The 19242-nt window shown below is 46.0% G+C and overlaps 1 protein-coding gene across 5 annotated transcripts in view; it reads right to left on the bottom strand.

Annotated features, from left to right (window-relative positions):
- ITM2C (integral membrane protein 2C) overlaps window positions 1–15656 on the bottom strand; it is a 39000-nt gene extending 23344 nt beyond the window's left edge. The window contains exons 1-5 of one of the 5 annotated variants that reach the window (XM_054204571.1): window positions 14535–15655; window positions 10659–10831; window positions 8208–8326; window positions 6908–7127; window positions 4628–4701 (exon numbers count right to left, since the gene is read on the bottom strand). In XM_054204571.1, coding sequence (XP_054060546.1) covers window positions 4628–4669 — 42 coding nt within the window. In that variant the 5' untranslated portion in view covers window positions 4670–4701; window positions 6908–7127; window positions 8208–8326; window positions 10659–10831; window positions 14535–15655. Of the gene's footprint in view, window positions 1–2759; window positions 2906–4627; window positions 4702–6907; window positions 7128–8207; window positions 8327–10658; window positions 10832–13485; window positions 13848–14534 lie in introns of those variants that run through there. The other 4 variants (XM_054204569.1, XM_054204570.1, XM_054204572.1 and 1 more) reach the window with 4 other exon arrangements.
- Between the last annotated feature and the right edge of the window lie 3586 nt (window positions 15657–19242).

The following is a 19242-nucleotide window of genomic DNA, read 5'->3' on the forward strand; positions in this document are numbered from 1 at the left end:
TATTTTACTGGATGCGTAACCTTAAACTGCCTTCTGCTCAAGGCTGCTACGTCCTCACGGCTCCTACTAACGACAAGGAGATTGTTTCTTTTGCAAGCCTTTAAAATGTTGCAATTGCCTCAAAATTACGTGGATTTTTCTGACAGAGTTTGAATTGCATATCCTTTTCCGAGTCAAACTGGGAAGAAACAAGGCTCAGCACATGCGAGCTCGCTGTCAGGACTCCTCACCTACTACTTTTCAGGACACATTAGCATCACAGACATCTTCCTGCCTGCCACATCTTTGCATTCATGGAGCACCTGCCAAAATTCACAGGCTGCGGAAGCCGCCGCTGAATCATTTCCCAGCTCTGGCTCCTATCGCTGGGATTGAAGTTGCGAGATCAAAGAGGAAAGGAATGCAGAGCATCTTGTTTGCATGTCACCAATGCCATTTTGCTGCAAGGCAGCGAGAGGAAGACACACACAGACAGGAATTTTTGGCAGCAGCATGGCAAGACAGCCTGGCTATGGAAACCCACAGGTTGTGTGTTTTACAAAGCAGCACCTGCCTTGGTCCAGCTAACTACAAACTACGCCAAAGAAGCCAGTGTCACAGATACCCTGGAAAACAGCATCAGGAAAAGGCCACCTTCTTGTCAGTGAATGAGCTGCCCCCTGGGCACCCTCATGCTGCACTGACTCACCACAGCCTGCTCCTGCCCTTCTGTCATGGGTCTTACGCTGATCTTCTCACATGCCTGTCTGCTGGAATTAAGAGACTGTTGAAGAGTCTTTGTTCTAAATTCATGTTTTTCAGTTCCTTTGTAGCTCAATGTGGGCTTAAAAGAACAGTATCGCACCCCCCAGGAGTCAGAGAAAGGCCCAAGGCAACATGAAGAACCCAAAATTTATTATTTGCTACCTAAGCCAATTTCATTCATCTGGCAGGACCTGAATCGGAATAATTTTGATTGCTGGGATCTGGCAGCACTAATGATGGAAATAAGCTTCTGCTAATTTTATTTTTTATTTTATTATTTTTTTGAAGTCCTTTTCTCACAGTGGTTGTAAGAAGGAGCTGGATCCTGCCTGAGCTCGAGCAGGATCGGCAGAACAACCAACTTCCCTGCTGCAGAAAGCTGGTTTAACGGCAGCGTGAGCTGGAAGTCCAGTGTGAACTGGACCGATCCAACCCAGTCCAACTTTCAGGGTTGGATATCAAAGGTGGGAAGAAACCTACCACCTTCTTTTGCTCATAATTAGGAAAGATGAAGTCTGGAAATCATCAAGAGATGACAGTTGGCCATGTTCCCCCATTACAGGTTTCTGTACAGCTCCCAGGCGTCAGATTAATAGATGCAATCACGACAGACGGAGCACATTCAGACACTGACAGCACAGCTGAGAGCTGCAAGCACATCCGCGCGTGATGTGAGAGATCATTAGGATATAAGCGATTCCCTGAACTCTCTGCAGGACTGAGCAATCTCCTGAAGCCCCTGCTGCAGAGCAGCTCTCTGGGGGCTCGCTCGGAAATTCCCACTCGCTCGGTAAGGCACGTGCGGAGGGACGCTCGGCACTGCTGCAGGAACGGAGAAAAACCACAGCTCCCCCAGAGTTTTTTGAGTCAGGGAGATAACAGCGTTTGATAAATGATCAAACTGCATGCACAGTCCGAGGCATTCATGAGCATGACAGAAATGCCATTTAAGTCCCCTGCTCTGATACAGAAGCACTGTATCACGGTGGACTTGATGCTGTGGGTCACACCCACCTCTCTGGACAACACCCTCCCACTACACAGTGGGATATTTACCCCAGTGGGTCCATCCTCGCAGAAGGGCTTGCAAGCTGGGGGTTCTCTAGCACAAGAGACTTCAGAAACACTCAGCTCCCGGCCAAACACAACAGTGCCCATTTCACCTTACCCTCCTCAAGAGGGCCACCAGCCACACCACCACTGGTACGTGCCCAGCACTGCCTCCCAGTGCCTGCCCTGACTCACGCCGTATGGATGGGACTTGACATAACTCTACCCCAGGGCCCCAGCTATGCTCTGCATGCACTAAGGATGCCCCAACACCTTCATTCACCTTGCGCCTGCCCGGGTCCCAACCTCCGCAGGCATGAGCGCTCGTTTCCCTCCGATACCCATCACCTGAAGCCCAAAGAACAATTTGACTTCAGCATGTCAACTCCCACCTTGAAAACTGCAAAGCACCCAGAGAGCTGTGCGTGCTTGTATCCCCTTGCTTCTCATCTCGCTCCAGCACCAGCCGTTTCGTTCCTCGTGCCTCTTCTCCATGCCAACCCTGAGCCTTCAGAGATGTTCGAATTTGAAATCCACCCTGAATCACTCCCAGATTACACTCCCCCAGACAAAACCATCCAGACCAAAAGGACGAATCCGGATGCCACTTGTCCGCGCTGGTCATTTACTTTGCTGCCCATGGATGCCGCTCCCCGTAATGGTGCAATTACCCTTCCCCATCCCCTTCCCTACTTCTCCAAACTTCGGATGCCTACGCACCCTCTAGGACATGAGCTAACAGCCATAAAACCGGCCACTTTTATCTCTCGGGGGGTGCCTCTCCCAACGGGAGCCAGCTCCGAGCAGACACCCGGCCCCACGCACGCACCCTTCAGCTCCCACCACCTCCAACTTCGCAGAAAAGGGGGGGAAAAAGCCCGGCGCGACGAGGGCCTCCACCGGCGGGGACCGGCGGGCACAGCCCGGGCTCCGCTCCCGCCCCCCCTCCCCGGCCCCGCACTCACGGCGCCCGGGGGCTGCAGCACGGCGCCCGCCGCCCCATCGCCCCCCGCCGCCTTCTCCTTCTCCGGCTTCAGCACCGCCGGCGGCTGCTGGACGCCGATCTTCACCATGGCCCCGAGCCGCCGCCGCCGCTGCCGCCCGAGCTGCCGCCGGCACCGGCACCGCCCCGGGGAGGGGCCGCCGCCGCCCCCGCCCCCGCCCCGGGGCGCCCCGCCGCCGGCAACGGGGACCGTGGGGGTGCTCCCCAGGGGGCCAAACGGCGGGGTTCGGAGTGGGGGGGGGGACCGACTGCACCGATAGACCCCACGGCTGCCCCCCCGACCCCGCGGAAAGGGGTCTGCTGCCCCAGCAGCCGCCAGCGGGTCCTGCCCCGACAGCCTGGGGCTGCAGCTCCCCAGCCCTCCCGAAGGGTGAGGACAGGGAGGGAGCAGCCGCAGCCCCAGGAAAGCCCGGCCCGGTGCACTGCCTACATTTTTCAGTGCTGCCAAGCGGCACTGCTGAAATCGGGTCACAGCAAATGGGGGAAAAATCCCCGCAAAACAAAATAAAACAAAACTAAACAACCCACCACCCAGGCTGGAGATACATCTCTCTGGAGCAGATGCACACGGAGAGCAGAGGTTACTCTGGGAATAACCCAGCTGCCGTTCCTTTCAGTGCCCGAGACCGGAATCCATGGAGGAACCAAGAGCATCCAAGGTGGTCTCTCCACCAGGACCAGCTCTGGGCAGCAGAATGGATGGATTACCTTCATCATGGGGACAATAATCTGTAAAAAGCCCTTCCCGACAAAAGCAGAGTGTGGCATGCAGAGGAGGATTTGGGGGGGGAGGGGGTTGCTTTTGTGCCACTGATTCTGCTCCTGTGCCACTGGACGGTGGCTGGGAGCCGCAGGGAGCAAAGGCGCCTGCGAGGGGCTGGGGACACGAAGGCGGTCTGAAGGGTGGGGACAGCAGGGCAGCACCTGGCCATATGCAGGATTCACTGAAGCACGTGCACAGCAATCAGTAAAAAACACGTTGACAGTTTTGTTAAAGTAACAAAATGAAAAAAAACACATTAACAAAACCCTCTGCCAGATGTGGGTAGTAAGGAAAGCAGCAAACTGTGGGTGGAGAAACACTGCGATACCCTTACATTGATTTGGTCCACTTAAACATAGTATTTATTTATAATAAAGTCGTTATGAGCATTTTCTTTCGATCCAGAAGGATTCATTATGTACTGAGTGCTTTACATCATGTTATGAACTAACCCATTGATAAATTAGTGCTAAATTTTATTTGCAAAAGGCATCTTTGGCAGGGATTCAGCGTTGACTCACAACAACAATTGCTCATAGTGCTGACTTGCCATTGTTCAATATTTAGAGCCGCTCAGTCCTCCCGGCATCCCACTGTGTGGGTAAAAGTTACATCAGAATTGCAAGTTTTATCGTACGCAGAGATAAGGGGCAGCATTTCCAAAACAGCCCCTAATTTTAGGAGCCCAAACTGAGACAAGATGGTCCCGAGTTCCTGGCATGAGGAGCTACAGCCAGATCCAAACATCTCACACTCAACATGCAAACCAAGAGCCGCCATCAGGATCTTCCATGACAAAAAGCTGTAAGGCAATCGCTAACTACTCTAATAAAGTTTATCCTAAATGACATGTCGCCTTAGGGCATGGAAATGACCAGAACAGGAGCAGAGGGGCAGAAATCCCTGTGCTCCAGTCTACTCAAATCCACCAGGTTATCCTGCCTTCTACCCTGTTCCTTGCTCTTATGCATGGCTTTGGCTCTGCTTTGTTTATTTATTATTTTTTTTTAAGCTCATTTGGTTACACCCTCTGTGGCATAAGCTTTCTGTACAAGAGACACTGTTACCTCCTTTGTCTCCAGTGCAATGGTCCACTGAGCAGCTCTCATCACAGAAGAGAAATCTAAGGCCGTGACACCAGCTGGGGAAAAACGATATGAAATCTCTCAGTACATCTGATAAATGGTAGAGAAAGCTTGACATGAAAATCTTTAGTTTGAAGCCAGAAGTTGCAAAAAAAAAAAAAAAAAAAAAAAAGGGGGGGGGGGTTGTTCTTTCCATTTGTGGCAAATATGAGGCCACCCCCCAGCCAGTCAGTCTGCAGGACGGGTGGGACAAGCCTGCAGTCGGGAGAGCAAAGGATCCTCTTCTAATATTTGGGTCATTTGTGAAAGATACTGAGAGAAATAAGTACAAGGCTCCAGATGTTCACTGGAGCTGCCGACAGAACTAGGCTATTGACTTTCACAGAGGCAAACAGGCTGAAAGGCGGCATCACAGCATGCCAAACCAGCAGCAGAGCAGCCGGCAGCAGTGACAGGGGCTCTGCCCTTTCCATGCAAGGCAGGTACCGGCCTGTCACCTACTGCATCAGCCTGGGTCTTCTCTGGAGTACAGCAATTAATTTCCTGTTTTCAGTGGAAAGTAGTATTGATCAGATACGCGAGACGGCCATCAGAGCATGTGTGGCGGGGGAGTCCCCTGTTCACAGCTCAGAAGCAGCTTCCTTGGATCAGTCTGGCTGTTCCTCATCAGGAAGCCCCGCCTGGCAGCCCACTGCCCTCCCCGGCCACTGGTTCTGGGCAGCCCACTGCCCTCCCCGGCCACTGGTTCTGCAACTCCCGCCCAGGCACAGCTTAGACATCACCCTGTAAAACACCAACTGGCCCCCAAAAGCACCCCCAGAGCAAAGGCTGTCCCCTGTGAGGTTAGGAGTCCTGTAAGATGCTGTTGATTCTGACATGCACTTTTAAATAAATAATTTTAAAATAAAATTTTTTTTTTTTTTGCAATTCCGTTAATGGAAATACGCACAAGTGCCTCGAGCAATCTACTTGTCCGCAGTATTTGTGAATACAACTGGAATACTTGTATTAATTTTACCGTACCGCAAAAAAAAAATTGGCAGGACTGGCGGGGAAGGCAAGTTATTCTCAGCTTCACAATGAACCCAAAACAGGTATTTTAAAAATTTATAGAAAAACATCCAAATGATTATAAAATGGGTCAATATTAACAGTCTAAAACTTTAAGCATATTTACTCATTTAACGTTTCAAAATTTAGTGTCAGTCCCAGCCACGTCATTCTGAGGCATCTCCCAATTTCAATTACGTATCTGGATAAATGGTTTTGCAAGCATTAAGAAAAATCACCCTAGTCATCATATGCCGAGATTCAGACTAAAAGAATTTTTCAATAAGAAATCTCCTCCAGCTATAGGCCCTTTAGTCGGAGGCTTAGAGGATAAACACTGACAACGAACTTAACATTTCTCGCTAATGCAGCTTAAAAAAAACATGTCCCTTGCCTTGCAGTGGAGAAGTGACATGCCGCTTATAAAACATCTTGCTCAAATCTACTGTCTTTTCTGTTATTAAGCAAGCAGGTTTCCGTTTAAAACTGCCACCTTACTAACTTAATTAAAGCCACCTGATATTTTATTAGTCCTTGATAACAAAGTTTCCATCGCTTGCACGTAATTAAGTTGAATCCCAGGAACAGTTCACTTGACTGATCTTTCATTAAGCAGAGCAGCACTATAGCACTTCTCAAGTAATGGATCCAGGGGAACTTTATAAACCTTTATTAGAGAAGCTGTCCGCTACCCTTGCCACTTTTCACCTTTCAAAAAAGTAACACTTTATGTAGAAAAAAAAAAAATATTAGAGAGAGAGTACAAGATAACTGCGTTAACATATTCTGGGCCAACCAAAATGTGTTTGTCATTTACTGAGCTGCATCAATTTCAGAGGTCTGCCCAGTGCATTAATAATCCCTCACTATATCAGGCTGGAAGAAAACGTGAATTTTAGAGTCCTTAAATCGTTCTGCTTTTCCACTGCAGTTCCAATAAGGGCTTGTACTAGATAACGTGCTGTAAAAACGAGCAGAACTCAGTAATGTGCTGAAAGTATACTTTTATTTTCCCTTCCTATGCCATACTGATCAGCTGGGTAGAAAGCAAGTGACAGACTGGGCTAAAAAGTAAAAAAAAACTGCAATAAATTCATAATCACTCTTAAAGGAACAGACGACAAATGCAGAAGATGCACTGATGGTTTTTGCTATTCCTTGTGTAATCTACTTCTAATTACCCCACATAATTGTACAAGGCAGAGCAATTACCTGTAGCCAAAGGTAGAGATCAATCCAGTAGTTTCCATGGAAAGTTACAGCATTCATCTGCAGCTGAACTGAGCCAAATTTCTTGTCACTCCACAGAGTGCATGCCGCACCAGCCGGGGTAACGTGTCAATCCCTACCTGCTGCTATCATGGATCGAGTCTTTTGTTCCTTCTTTGAAACAAAACTGATGGTTAGGCAGCAGCAGGAAGCCCTGGGCCACCTAGGAGGGTAAATGGAAATCTATTACCATTATGTACTTCAAAAATAACAAGTGAATAGTTTTCTCCTAATAGTAAGAATTATCCTGGATTAGTCTCCCTCCTGCAAACTAGCTAGCTCCAGGTATCTCATCTCTTTTATAAACTAGACTGTAAAAGGCTAACCCTTAGCATCCTTCGGTCAGCATTAAAAAAAAAAAAATAAATGTATTGACAATACATTTCGAAAAGTATGCACAGACCAGACATACAATGGATTTGACCTGTACCACTACGTTCAGTTAACCACTGGTTAACTGTGTTAACTGGTGTAAGCCAGCGCCAGGATGCTTGTTAACATTTGGCTGCCTGCTGTGGCACCAAACCCCCTAACAGGCACGTGCGAAAAAGTGGGGAGGGATGGTGAGAAAGGGAAGGAAAAAAGGTGGTTTGGAGACAGCACCCTAAATACCCAATCTGTATTTTTATGTCATAGGATAAGCAGGGAGCATACCAGAGCCAACAAAATTACCAGAACTGTAGTAAGTTTATACTTTTTATGATTTAGAGGGAGTTTTTCCTATAGAGGTATCCACAGTTTACCTGTAAACACATTAGGGGTTCCGCTAATCAAAATACTTTGGAAAACTCCGCACAGAGTACCTTTGTATCACTTCTGGAAAGGCTGTGACCAGCAGGGAGGGCATTTGAGTTGGTGGGAAAGCACTAGTGAAAAGAAAGGGACACAAGCCCAAAAGCCAAGAAAGCCCAGGAAGTGGGAATGGCCCTATTCCTCCCCTTTACATCTGAATGCAAGTGTTAAAATACAGCTTAGGAACAAAAGCGGGAGAAAGGGAATGTAGGGGAGATGCTGGTTCAAGAAGATAAAAGGCATGGGACTAGACTTAAGTAGTTGTGGGAGAAGGTGGGTGGGAGGTCTCAGCCCCACAGAGTTCATCTGCATCCTTCCCCAGTTCCCAGAGTCCCAAAGTGGGACCCCTAAGTCCAAGAGAAGACGTAACCTGAGCTCTTGCTTTCCCTTCTCACACCTCATTTCTAGTTCCGTATTCAAGAACTGGACTTTTTGCTCTACCTCCACCAACCTTGTAACATTCTGCTTGTCGGACGTTGAAAGAGGCCAATTGGTGTGGAAAAGCCCAGGGCATGCATCTTCTCTGGAAGCGACCAAGTGAACCAAAGCCCCCTCCTTCCTGCCAGGGACCTGCAAACCAAAAGAGTGGGAAGGGATTTTGGGAGGCTGGCTGACACCCCCTTCACCATGAAGACGAATATCATGAAGCCATTAGGCCTGGCAAGAACCAATCTTCTGACAGGTGGAGGCGAGTGTTCCTTCGTCATGAGCTCGGCCAAAGCAGTGTCTGAACCAAAGGCTCATCGATCGCATGAAGTGACTTAGTGCAGATACAGCACAGTGTCGGTCTTAGGTGTGGGGAGTGAAGCACCATTGACTCCAGTTTCTATGGTGTCAGGTGCCTGGCTCGACAAAAGTGTGCCTGCAGTTACAGTTCTGAGCGCAATCCATATTTTAGTCAGCTACAGAAAGGCTGGGTAGTTCAAGAGGTGTGTATTAGCTTACACCAGCAGCCCCGTTTTCACCAGCTCATGCCCATCCATCCCGCAAGTAAAATTCTGTGAGCAAAGGCCACCCCATCTTTTTCATATCTCTCAGTTTTCCTCTTCTTCAGGGCTTGCTAAGAGTGAGTGAGCATGCTCAGCCCCAATAAAACACCTTCTGGCAAGAGCAGAACACACTGAGCAGGAGAAAGGAGCGTGACACTGAATACCGGGCACCAGTTCTCCAGCAGATTTTATGCAGGGCAAGGAGGAAAGAAAATGTGGTCCCTTTCCAGGAGTTTGACTGTTGAAGAACTGGTTTTCAAAGCTCAGAGATAATTGCTCAGAAAACCCACACCCTCAGAAATGAGTCTTCTCTGTCTCTTTAATTATCAGATCTTGATGAACATCTCAGGGTTTTTTAATGTTACACTCTTAGAAAACTACCATTACCTCGAAGCCAAGAGGGATGAAGTATCACAGGACACCGTAATAATACTAATAATCATTAGGAGATGGAGATTTCAATGTTAATTGGCTGTAGGACTGAGCAAGAAAGAGCCTGAATCTCTTCTCCCCCTTTTCATCTCTTCTGTCTTTATTGAACTTTTTGCCTGCCTTGCCCAAAATACTTGCACAGCAGGCATCATCCTTATTGCCCTGTTCCTTAGATTTGGTACTTCTTTTTGATGCCTTGCCTTTGAACGCAATAACGAAAAGGCACACCAAAAAGATGCGAAAAAACAAACAAAACCATGGCCAGCATGTTTTACAGACATGCAGACAAACATGTGTCACTGAGAACCCAAGCCAAACAACTACTTGGACATCCTCAGTTTCACCTTCCTTTTGGGATGGTGACTCAGTGAACAACTCTCTTGTTAAGACACCATGTTTGTCATACCCAAACCAACTGCGAATTGGGTCACATGGAAAGAATCTGCCATCCCTCCTAGCAACACATGGCATCCTATACATACCCGTAACTTAATTAATACCTAACAAAATCTCAGTATTGCGTGGTTGACAAAGAGTTTTCAGTGCAAGAGACAGAACTGCTTTTATTTATAGCATCAGCACATATTACACAAACCCAAGCAAGCTCAGAGTCAGCAATTGGCAGAAATCAATCTAGCCTTTGCTACCTAAGTATCCTCTGCTTTGCAGCCCAAATGAAATAAAAGCCAAAGCAAGCAAATTCAACCACATCTAGTAACTGCCATGCTCCTGTTCAGAGGTCCCAGGGACAAGGGAACAAAGACGACACCTAAGAAGACCTTCACCAAAAATAGTTTTTGTTCAAACCCTGAGCGTAGGCATCTATATCTAGGATAGCTGACCTCTCTAACCTCAGAAGCCTCTTTTACTCTGAGGCCAGCTAGCTTTGCACAGCACTGAGCGTGGTCTAATCAGCTCCACCTTCACCCTCAACTGCTCCCACCAATTTGGCTGGCTTGGCCCACTCACCCACCCACCCACCAGCTTTTCTGGTGAGCAAATAAAACTGCTTTGTAGGCAGATCTGCCCGTGAGCCACCGCTCCTCAATGCTAAGAGAGGAAAATCATCAAGAAGAAAAAAGGCACCAAAATTTATTCTTAGTCTTAAGCGACAGGAACGATTTCCCCACTTCCCCTTGCACTCACCAGCTGAAACACGTTCAAACATTAAAGAAGCTGAAGGGAAACACCTGGTCTAGGAGCCTTCAGCTTTTCTTTACTTCAGCCCTACAAAAGTATAAGCAATTCAATACAGGGCTAGAAGCATTACCTATTCCCACCTACTCTATTTGCTCCCTCTTCACTTATTACTACTATTTATCCTTGACAACTTTCAGATGAGAGGTGGAACCTGAAATTCCGCTGATGACATGGAAATTGTGTTTATATTCCAAGGGACTGAGGAAAAGCAGCTAGTTTTCCTTCGGGGAAAGAAAGGGTTGTACCCACTTGCTCCTATTGACCGTGTCTGGTACACTCACATGACAGGGCTCCGGCTTCACAAAGACAGCAGCAGCACTTTCGCCTGGTGATCTTACAGACCAGGGCCCCTTGCAGGAGTCAGTCACGAAGGGTATTTTTCCAGGACTTTCCTCTTCACCCAGCTTGCCAGCCATAGGCGAATGCTTTCTGCCAGTTTCTGCCTGCTAAGGGACTGAGGAAGAAATAATATTTAATGGTGAAACACTTAGGTTTCGCAGAAGCTTGTTTTTCTTTCTCAAACACACACACTTACTTCACTGTTTGTTGTTTCTTTGAAAACTGGCCTAATCTCACATGACATAGAGGGCAGCTGCTCATTGACTGGAAGAGACTGCTTCATGGGGTCAACTGGACTCCACCACAAATAGAAGCCAATAGAGCCAATGGACGAGCAATGAAATATGTAATTAGATTAGCTCTAATCCAGCTAATTACATGGGCATGATAGTCATGCAGCTAAAGCAAGCTTTCTAGACATCCTCTTCCTGTCCCCCCGCACTGCTTCACACCTTTCTGCTCAGGCACAAGAGCAACCCAAATGATGACGAGTAGATGCCCAAACTACGCTGCAATCCTTCTCTATCCGCCCTCTCTTGGTAGCATGGAGGCAGCAAATCCAGATGACTTTATGTACAGGGTATCCTCCAATGGCAGCCTCCATTTCCCTGTGTTTATCTTTAAGGCCTATTAAATTGTATCCCTCCCCACCAATTACCCCTGTTTCCAAGAACGTGTATTCTGCTTTAATCCTACATCTAAGAAACCATCAGCTAGCAGATCACGTGGACACAGCTAGTCCCTGTTCTGACAGTGAAGATGCTGGTCAGTGGAGCATTTAAAGAGTCTTCTTAATGCCCAAAGGCAGTATTTTCAGGTTTGTATTACAGCTGGAGCACCATGAACAAATAATTCTTTTCAGGTTTTTTCAAATCGTGTACCAGCTGCATCAACAGCCAGGAGCAGGCAAAGCTTCAGCACTGTAGGGTGGGACATTACAGCACCCTCTTGGGCATTTCAAGCATGATGGGGGTTACCCTCTGGGGTATTTCCACAGAGTTGCTTGTGATGAATGGGCTAACCTATTCTATGGTTCCCCATTTACGTGGAAATCTTGGTGAAGTCCTTGGGTGCACGTGCCGGTCCTGCTCCATCTTCATGGTAAGCCTACAGTGCTCTGCGTAAGCGGGACAGGAAGTTGGCAGTCTCCTTTTTAATCACTCATGGTTTTGATTTCATTAAGTGTTTTTCCAGATTTGTATTGATCCCTCGTAAAATTTTCCAAAAAGCAGAAAGTCTAGTTAGACAGGTCAGACTGTGAAGGATATACCAGTTTGTCCCTCCGCAAGTCATCAGGACATATTCCCCTTGTCCCATCCTGCTCTGCCAAGAGGAACCTAAAAATCTCTCTCAATGCATTAAGTACCACCATACAGGAATTAAAAAAATCTACTGTCTTTACTGTCCACGTGAAAAAGATGACACGCTGTGGATAATAGAGGGCATATACTGTGGGACTCTGGAAAACACACAGCCAATTGTTATATAGTCATCAAAAAGAAAAATCAGTAGTCTGATGAGGTGATGTGCCGCTCTGTGCTCTTGTGACTTCTGAATCATCTCTCACAGGTCTCAGTGAGACACACCAAAACATGCTGCTGCCTGAATCCAAGAAAATCTCTTACCCAGCAGCGTATAAGGTTGCCTCCTTGAATGAACATACTACGTTGTTAATGAGCTGAATGTATTACAATCACTTCTCTTCTGGGTGAATAAAGAGAAGTTACAGTGTCCCACAGTCTCGCACAAGCCATACACAGAATATCCATGTTCCAGATATGACCCTGGAACAGCACACGGCTGCAGGTATATACACAATGGCACAAGTATATGGAAAATCCATGTGGCTGCCTAAAGATGTATACTGGGTTGACTCATACTCCTCTGGATACAAGTCAAAATAACAGCTTCCCTAGTGAGGGACGGTCCTAAGAAGCAAGAGTTCAGAAGGCAATAAGCAAAAGAATTAACCTTTCTTCAAAAATCTCTATCCTAAATTCAATGCTTGGGCAGAAATACCAGGTCTTTTTGAGGACACAGTTCCAAGAAAAAAAAATGGGGAATAAAACCTTTACTTAAGAGTCTCATTTTACAATTCCTGTAAATATTTAAAAGGGCAGCAGACAGTCCCAGAGGACACAAGATACAAACACCTTAAAACATTCCTGTTTGTTAAAATTCGTATTTGATGAGTAATACAGCCTCCAGGTTACTATAGCAGCAAGATCCATCGCCTAGGTGACCAAGCACTGATGTTGTCAACATTAATCTAGCCCTACACACACACTCACGCTGTGCACATTATCAGACTTTCGTTTCTTGCAAGATGTTTATCTTCATACCAACAGACGGATAATAACAGACCATATGGACAGTCTCCGTGAGGCGTGAGCTTTCCTGACAGCATCAACTTGCCTTGTTAAGGAGGACTATTTCGGGGGGCATCACCTGTGTAAGAGCTGGGCACCACAGGCATCCAATATGTGCAACCCGATTTACTACCAGAGTAATGAGCAGCAATAGAACTTGCAATAAAAGTTATTATGAAAAGCTTCTGATGGACAAAGAGGTCACAACATACTAGAGGGTCTGAAGTATAAATCTGTACAAAACGGCAGGAATCTTGGAAAATGCACTGGCAAGGTCTTCCCCCAAATAAGCACTCCTTTTGGGAAGTCAAACTTTCACTGAGGAACACTAAATCCAATAAAATAAATTCCCAAATCAATACATTATCTATTACATGGGGATGATCTGGTCCAAATATACCTGTGCTCTCTGTTTAAGGCCTTGCAAGCAAGTCTTCACAACCCAGCAGAGCAGCTCATGAGCTTGCCCTGAACCACCAGCCGGGCGACAGACCAGCAGAGCTGCACGAGGTAATCAGACTTGTGACCTAACTCGGGGAGCGTCTGGGTGTCTTCATACGGCACTGCATATGGTTGAGGACATGCCCTCAACTACGTGGTTTCACTCACGCTGTTTAACTCTGGATATCTGAGAAACACTCAGGAGCACAGACGTGTTTGTTTACAAGCAAGCAACACGTCACTTTGATTACAAAGAAAGATTAAACCCAAGACTCCTGGAAAATACTGATTTTTTTTTTTTTTTGGTACCAACATTACATAATTGGTAACTTCCATAGTCTAAAGGGATTTTGGTTGGTTGGGTTAAAGGGAATGAAATGGAATTGAGATTTCCTCCCCCACTTTTGTTAAAGGCTAACTTTATGTCCCATAGACAAATTAACTGAGGCAGAAATCTCTTTCCTTACACTTTGATAAATGGGGATGACTCATAATTTCCCCATTTTGCTTAAAATATCGTGTCATCATTGTGGTTGGATTGTTCAGCTATTCTCTCAACTTCATACAGCACCTGCTGTAATGACACAGGAAGTCCTCTGTGGTTCTTTTGCCCTTTCAATACATCTCTCTTATCAACAGAGCGCTCTGACCTTTAAACATCACTTATTTTACTTGCCCAGCAGATACATGCAACCCTCAAAGACAGCGTTGCTTTGATCACGCTTTGCTAGATAGTAGATTACATTGTCTTGACAGAACCAAAAAAAATATGCCACACCTTTTCATCAAGCACACCCTTACCAAAGCACACGGGGATTTTGTGCTGCAGTCCACGTTTTCACAAATAGAGTGAGCTGTTACAGCTTCACTGACACTTCGGTAGGTAGGGAAACCTTGAATCAAATTTATTTGTTTGGAACCTAGGTGTTTGCTTCCTTATCTTTTAACATCTTTCACTGCCTATTGCCCCATGTTCCTATGCTGAGTCAAGACTATGGTGCCTTTTACCTGCTTATCCACGCACAGGTTGAGCAAAGACCATTAGAAGCCAAGCCCGTCGGAATTCTGGAGAACAAAAGAAGAACTCTGCTCCTGATAAAGCCAGTTTTCTTGTCCATCTCTCTCACTAGCTGACAATGGGATAAGACCAGCAGAGGAAAACAAGATCAAACTAGTGTTGGATCTGAGAAGATAAAAGAGAAGAGAAAATTCAGTGAGAAAGCAACTTTAGGCAGATGAGAGAAATAAGAAACACATTTCTACAACAAAGGATATTTTACAACAAGGCTAGAAAAGGGCAAAAGATGCTAGGAGAAAACAGGGCCTCTCTGTTTCAGGAAAGAAGACATCTGCGCGCAGAGGGCTACTGGGCCCTGAGAGATTCAACCTCAACACAGAGAACACTTGAGCAGCAGAAAACAAAAAAATAGGAGCACGGAAATGAATAAATGTTTTATTGTTTGCATGGAACTGTATATTCTTTGTTGTGGATAACTGCAGCTTGAATTTTACAAAGCTTTTGTATGTGCTTGCTTCCATCATGAAAAGGCCTGTCAGAGGTGAGCCACTAAGGAGGAACGCCCAAGGTCTTCCACGCTGGTGAAAGGAGAGGCTGGAGCTGTCAGAGGGGCTGAGGCTCAGCCCCGGATGCGAGAGCCAACCCACAGCAGCAGAGTCCAGCTTCCGTGAGAGAGAAACCAAAGGACACGCACGCCCTGATTTGTTGATATCAGACAGTCAACACTGTCACTTTCAAATTTTCAGATGAACTAGTCGAGGTGAACGGTATACATCTATGGAGCCACCTGGCCAAGGAACTCTCCGTGGCTTTTTGTGTGTGAATTATAGGAAATAATGTTTTTTCTAGTTCATATCCCTAACAGTTCTCTTCAGAGGATTGTACATCCAAGGTCACCATGTCTTTTTGGACAACTGGGTACGTTTAATGAATAACTGAACTTTAAACAATGAATTTAATTAAAATGCATCACTTCACTAGAGAAAATATTCAGCACTTGTGACACTATGCAATACTGCACTCAGCAAATATACAAGATAAACAAGGAACATTTGGGGTTTGCATATCACCCTGCATGACTTAACTTCCTATTACTTTCTACCTTTTTCTTTTTAAATACATATTTATATTTATATATTTAGAAAAGATAACAGGCTAACTGAACATTTCAGAAATGCCAGCAGCTGCTCAGGTGGAAATCTTGCCATTACGAGATTGCAACCACGCTCAGCTCTTCAGAAACAAGACTTCCTTCATTAAGCGTTTGGTTGGTCTTTCCTGCAGGAGCAGTGAAATGCCGAGTGCTCCCAACTCCGTAACTGCAAGAAGTAAAATGGGTCCTAAATGCTGTCAGCCCATTTTGCCTCTCATTTTTATCACTCTCAAAAACACGATGCAACAGGAAAAGCCAGTAAGAATTCGTCTGTTGTTTCGAAGTGCAAGAGCAGCTCATGATGGCACCTGAAAGGCCATAGTGTAAAACTTCGTATTTTATATAATGACAAACAAGAGAAACTTTATTCATGTTTCTTTGTGGGGAAGACTCACACTAGAGAAAACCCAAAACCCAGGATAAAACTGCTTGAACAAAATCATCAAAGGAGACCTACAAAGGAAGGGGCGCAGAACATTTGCACTACTTTTTTTCCCCCTTTTTATAATGCATAGAGGACAGGAAAGGATTTTTTTCAGCAGTTCTTTCTTATTCTAAAAAGAATTTTTCACCCCTGATTGTCTTTTACATTAAAAATTGAAGTTTTGCCTAGAATTGAAGGCTCTGAGGCAAACAACACCAAAGACCTGCACAAGTCAGGATGAAGCCACATTGGCAAGGACATTTGGTTAGTGCCCATCTTGCACTGGATTCTCAAGGCTCCAGACGGAAGTCAACCAATCTGAGGATTCAAAAACCAAACTAAATCTAGTTCAGCTGCAACAAATGTTTTCAAAAGGGAAAAAAATAAAATGTCTCTAAATTGCTAAAGATTTAGCTTTAAAAAAAAAAAAAAAAAAGGCCCTCCAAAAATTCACAGCTATCTTTGGACAGAGGAAACTTGTCCTTGATACCTGGAGTAAAAGTAGTAATAAATAAAACACCTTTTCATTGCCTTTGACAACAATTCATATTGATGGATCTGTAGCTGGATATTTATTGCAATTTGGCCTGTAGATAGTCTCTCTAGGTGTGTCTGGAAGAAGTCCCTCTTAAGGAAAAGGAGTAATCAATTTGTTCATCCCGGCAGAGTTCCTGTGCTATTGGGACTACCACATTTTGAAGCACCTCACCTGCCTTTCTCCCTCCTTTTCCCTTCCCAACCTGATATTCTCTTGCACTGCCAAGCCATGTTTGCTGTCCAGAAGCGGACTTTTCTCCCAGGATGTGCTTAATTGGGCAATGCTTCCATGGATAGGCTTTAAGTTACCTTTTGAGACAGGCTTGAATCCCAAATGAAGGGAATGTCACTTTCTCAGTCGCCTGATCTCTTTTCTGAGCAGAAAAGGAGCATCAAGCAGTGGGAGAAGGACTGGAGACTATTATTTCTTGTGCATCAAGATAACCAACTTCAACATTTAGGCCTGCTGCGCCTGCAAACATGCCATATAATTTTCTCCCCTGCATACTTCTTATAGGAGGAGGAAACCTTTATCTCTCTCAGACTGGTTGTTGATGAAACTATCTGCTTTAAAAAAAACCACAAACATAAAAAAAAAACCCCAACCATCTTCTTCTTTGTAAAGTGAACACTTTGGTTTTGGAAGTCAGTAAGAGGAAGCGGATATGGCACACATGATGACATTTTGCCAGTTCTTTCTCAGGGTAGAACTGAGCTTTCAAAACTGAAAAATGACTATAACTCGTTTTCCCTGTTCTGCATGTGTGTTTTTGGTGGATTGCCTACTGCATGTTGAGCTAGGGATGCTGAGCCCCTGCTCGTGTTCTCAAATTCATGTGGCTATGTTGCCCTAGTTAGGATTAAATGATACATTACACCCCGAGTCACCCTCTGCTACTGCCAGCTAGATGTTTTCTGGCATCAAGTTTTAGAATTGGAGCTGGTTGGGAATTTTCCATAGTGGAGATATTCTGAAAGAGAATTCTGTTTCTGAGAAAAAAGAAATTTTCCATGAGGGGAAAAAGGTTGTTTCTGCCAAAAAAAATTTAAAAAGGTTGGTTTGTAAAGAGGATTGAAACACAGTATTTAATTTTGAATTGACTTGGACTAACCCAACTGCGCAATGCCTCAGAGGATCCACATCAATTTGGGGTACTCTCAGATAGAGACAGCCCAGGCAGAGAGCCCAGCCTCAGACAAAGCGAGAGCTGCAGCTACAATTTCACCACCTGCAAGACACAGGCCCAGACACTAGTTTTCCAGTGAGGGAGGAGGCACTTGCCAGTAATTCCCAGATGCCTTCTGAACTAGCATTTCTATCTCCATGTCCTCTTCTCCCTGCTGGAACCACCTCCTCCTCCTCAGTCCTCTTCAGCCCGGAGCCATCCTGCAGGAGAACATCCTCATCTCTCCCATCCCTGTTCCCTCACCCCTCGCACCCCGACTCCCACTCCAGAGGAACATACCTGCTGGCTGCTGCCGCTCAGCAGCTCCACATTGTCACTGGGAGTAGTTGTAGCTGTCTCCCCCTCCTCATCCCACTTCCTTTCCTGGCTGCCTTCACCCCACGAAGAGGCACACGCTCTGCCTGGCACCAGTAAACTGGGCAACGCACACATGTAGAGCCACAGTGGCCACCTCCATGCTGCTTCCCGCCTATAAGCCTGTCACAGGGAACACGAATGGGAGACAGATCCATTGGAAAGCAGGCTCCCTCCAGTCCTTTGCTTATAGAGCAAGAGCTTCTCCTACAGCTGGGCATGCTCCCAAGGCTTGGTTTTCATGCATTTCTGTTTGCATTATAAACAAAAACACCTCACCTCTCGTACTTGGCTAAAAGGAGGCCCTCCTCTGCCCACGGAGTACTGATCAGGAATGCCCTGAGACCTGCACTGTCCTCAAGGCCAGCTCTAAAGCCCAGATCTGCTTCTGTGCCCTCTGCTGCTGTGGAGGCAAAAAGGGACCGAAAACTACCCACTTTGGCAAAGGAGTTTTCTTTGAGGTGTGGAGAACCTCAGATCAGAGCTGCCAGTAGTCTGTCTGGGTAGAGATACCTTCTCACTTACCTTCTGCCTCCTGAAGTTGAAGGCCACCCTGTAAGATAAGGACAATGAAATTAAAACCACCTCCTGGCTGTCACAGGACTTTTGAGCCTTGATCTGTGGACTACTTTTTCTTTTTTTTCCCCCTCCAAATAACCCAAAACCTCCCTGTACAATGAACGTAAACCTGTGGACACTGCAGACCACATATGTCCAGAAGTTCAGCAGCTACAGGCTGAAGAACCTTACACCAGCAGCGTGCTCGACAGCATTATTTCCAGCAGCCTTAACACAGCTATAAACTGTGCCAGAGGACAAGGTTGGAAAGGTGTGGAAATGTTGGCACAAAAAGCAGTTTCACACAAGCAACAAGTAACAGTGACGGGTATCATCACCCAGCGCTCTCCAGGAGAGGCTACAGAACAGCCTGTCCTGAGAACAGCCTTCATGTCAGGCCACGAAGCTGTTGTCTGGGCAATGTTTCGAGCTCATCCGTCCCTTTGGTGTACCAATTTAAATGCTGTTTGATTTGCAATTGTCTT

Source organism: Rissa tridactyla, chromosome 6 (assembly GCF_028500815.1).
Source record: "Rissa tridactyla isolate bRisTri1 chromosome 6, bRisTri1.patW.cur.20221130, whole genome shotgun sequence".
Classification (NCBI taxonomy): Eukaryota; Metazoa; Chordata; class Aves; order Charadriiformes; family Laridae; genus Rissa; species Rissa tridactyla.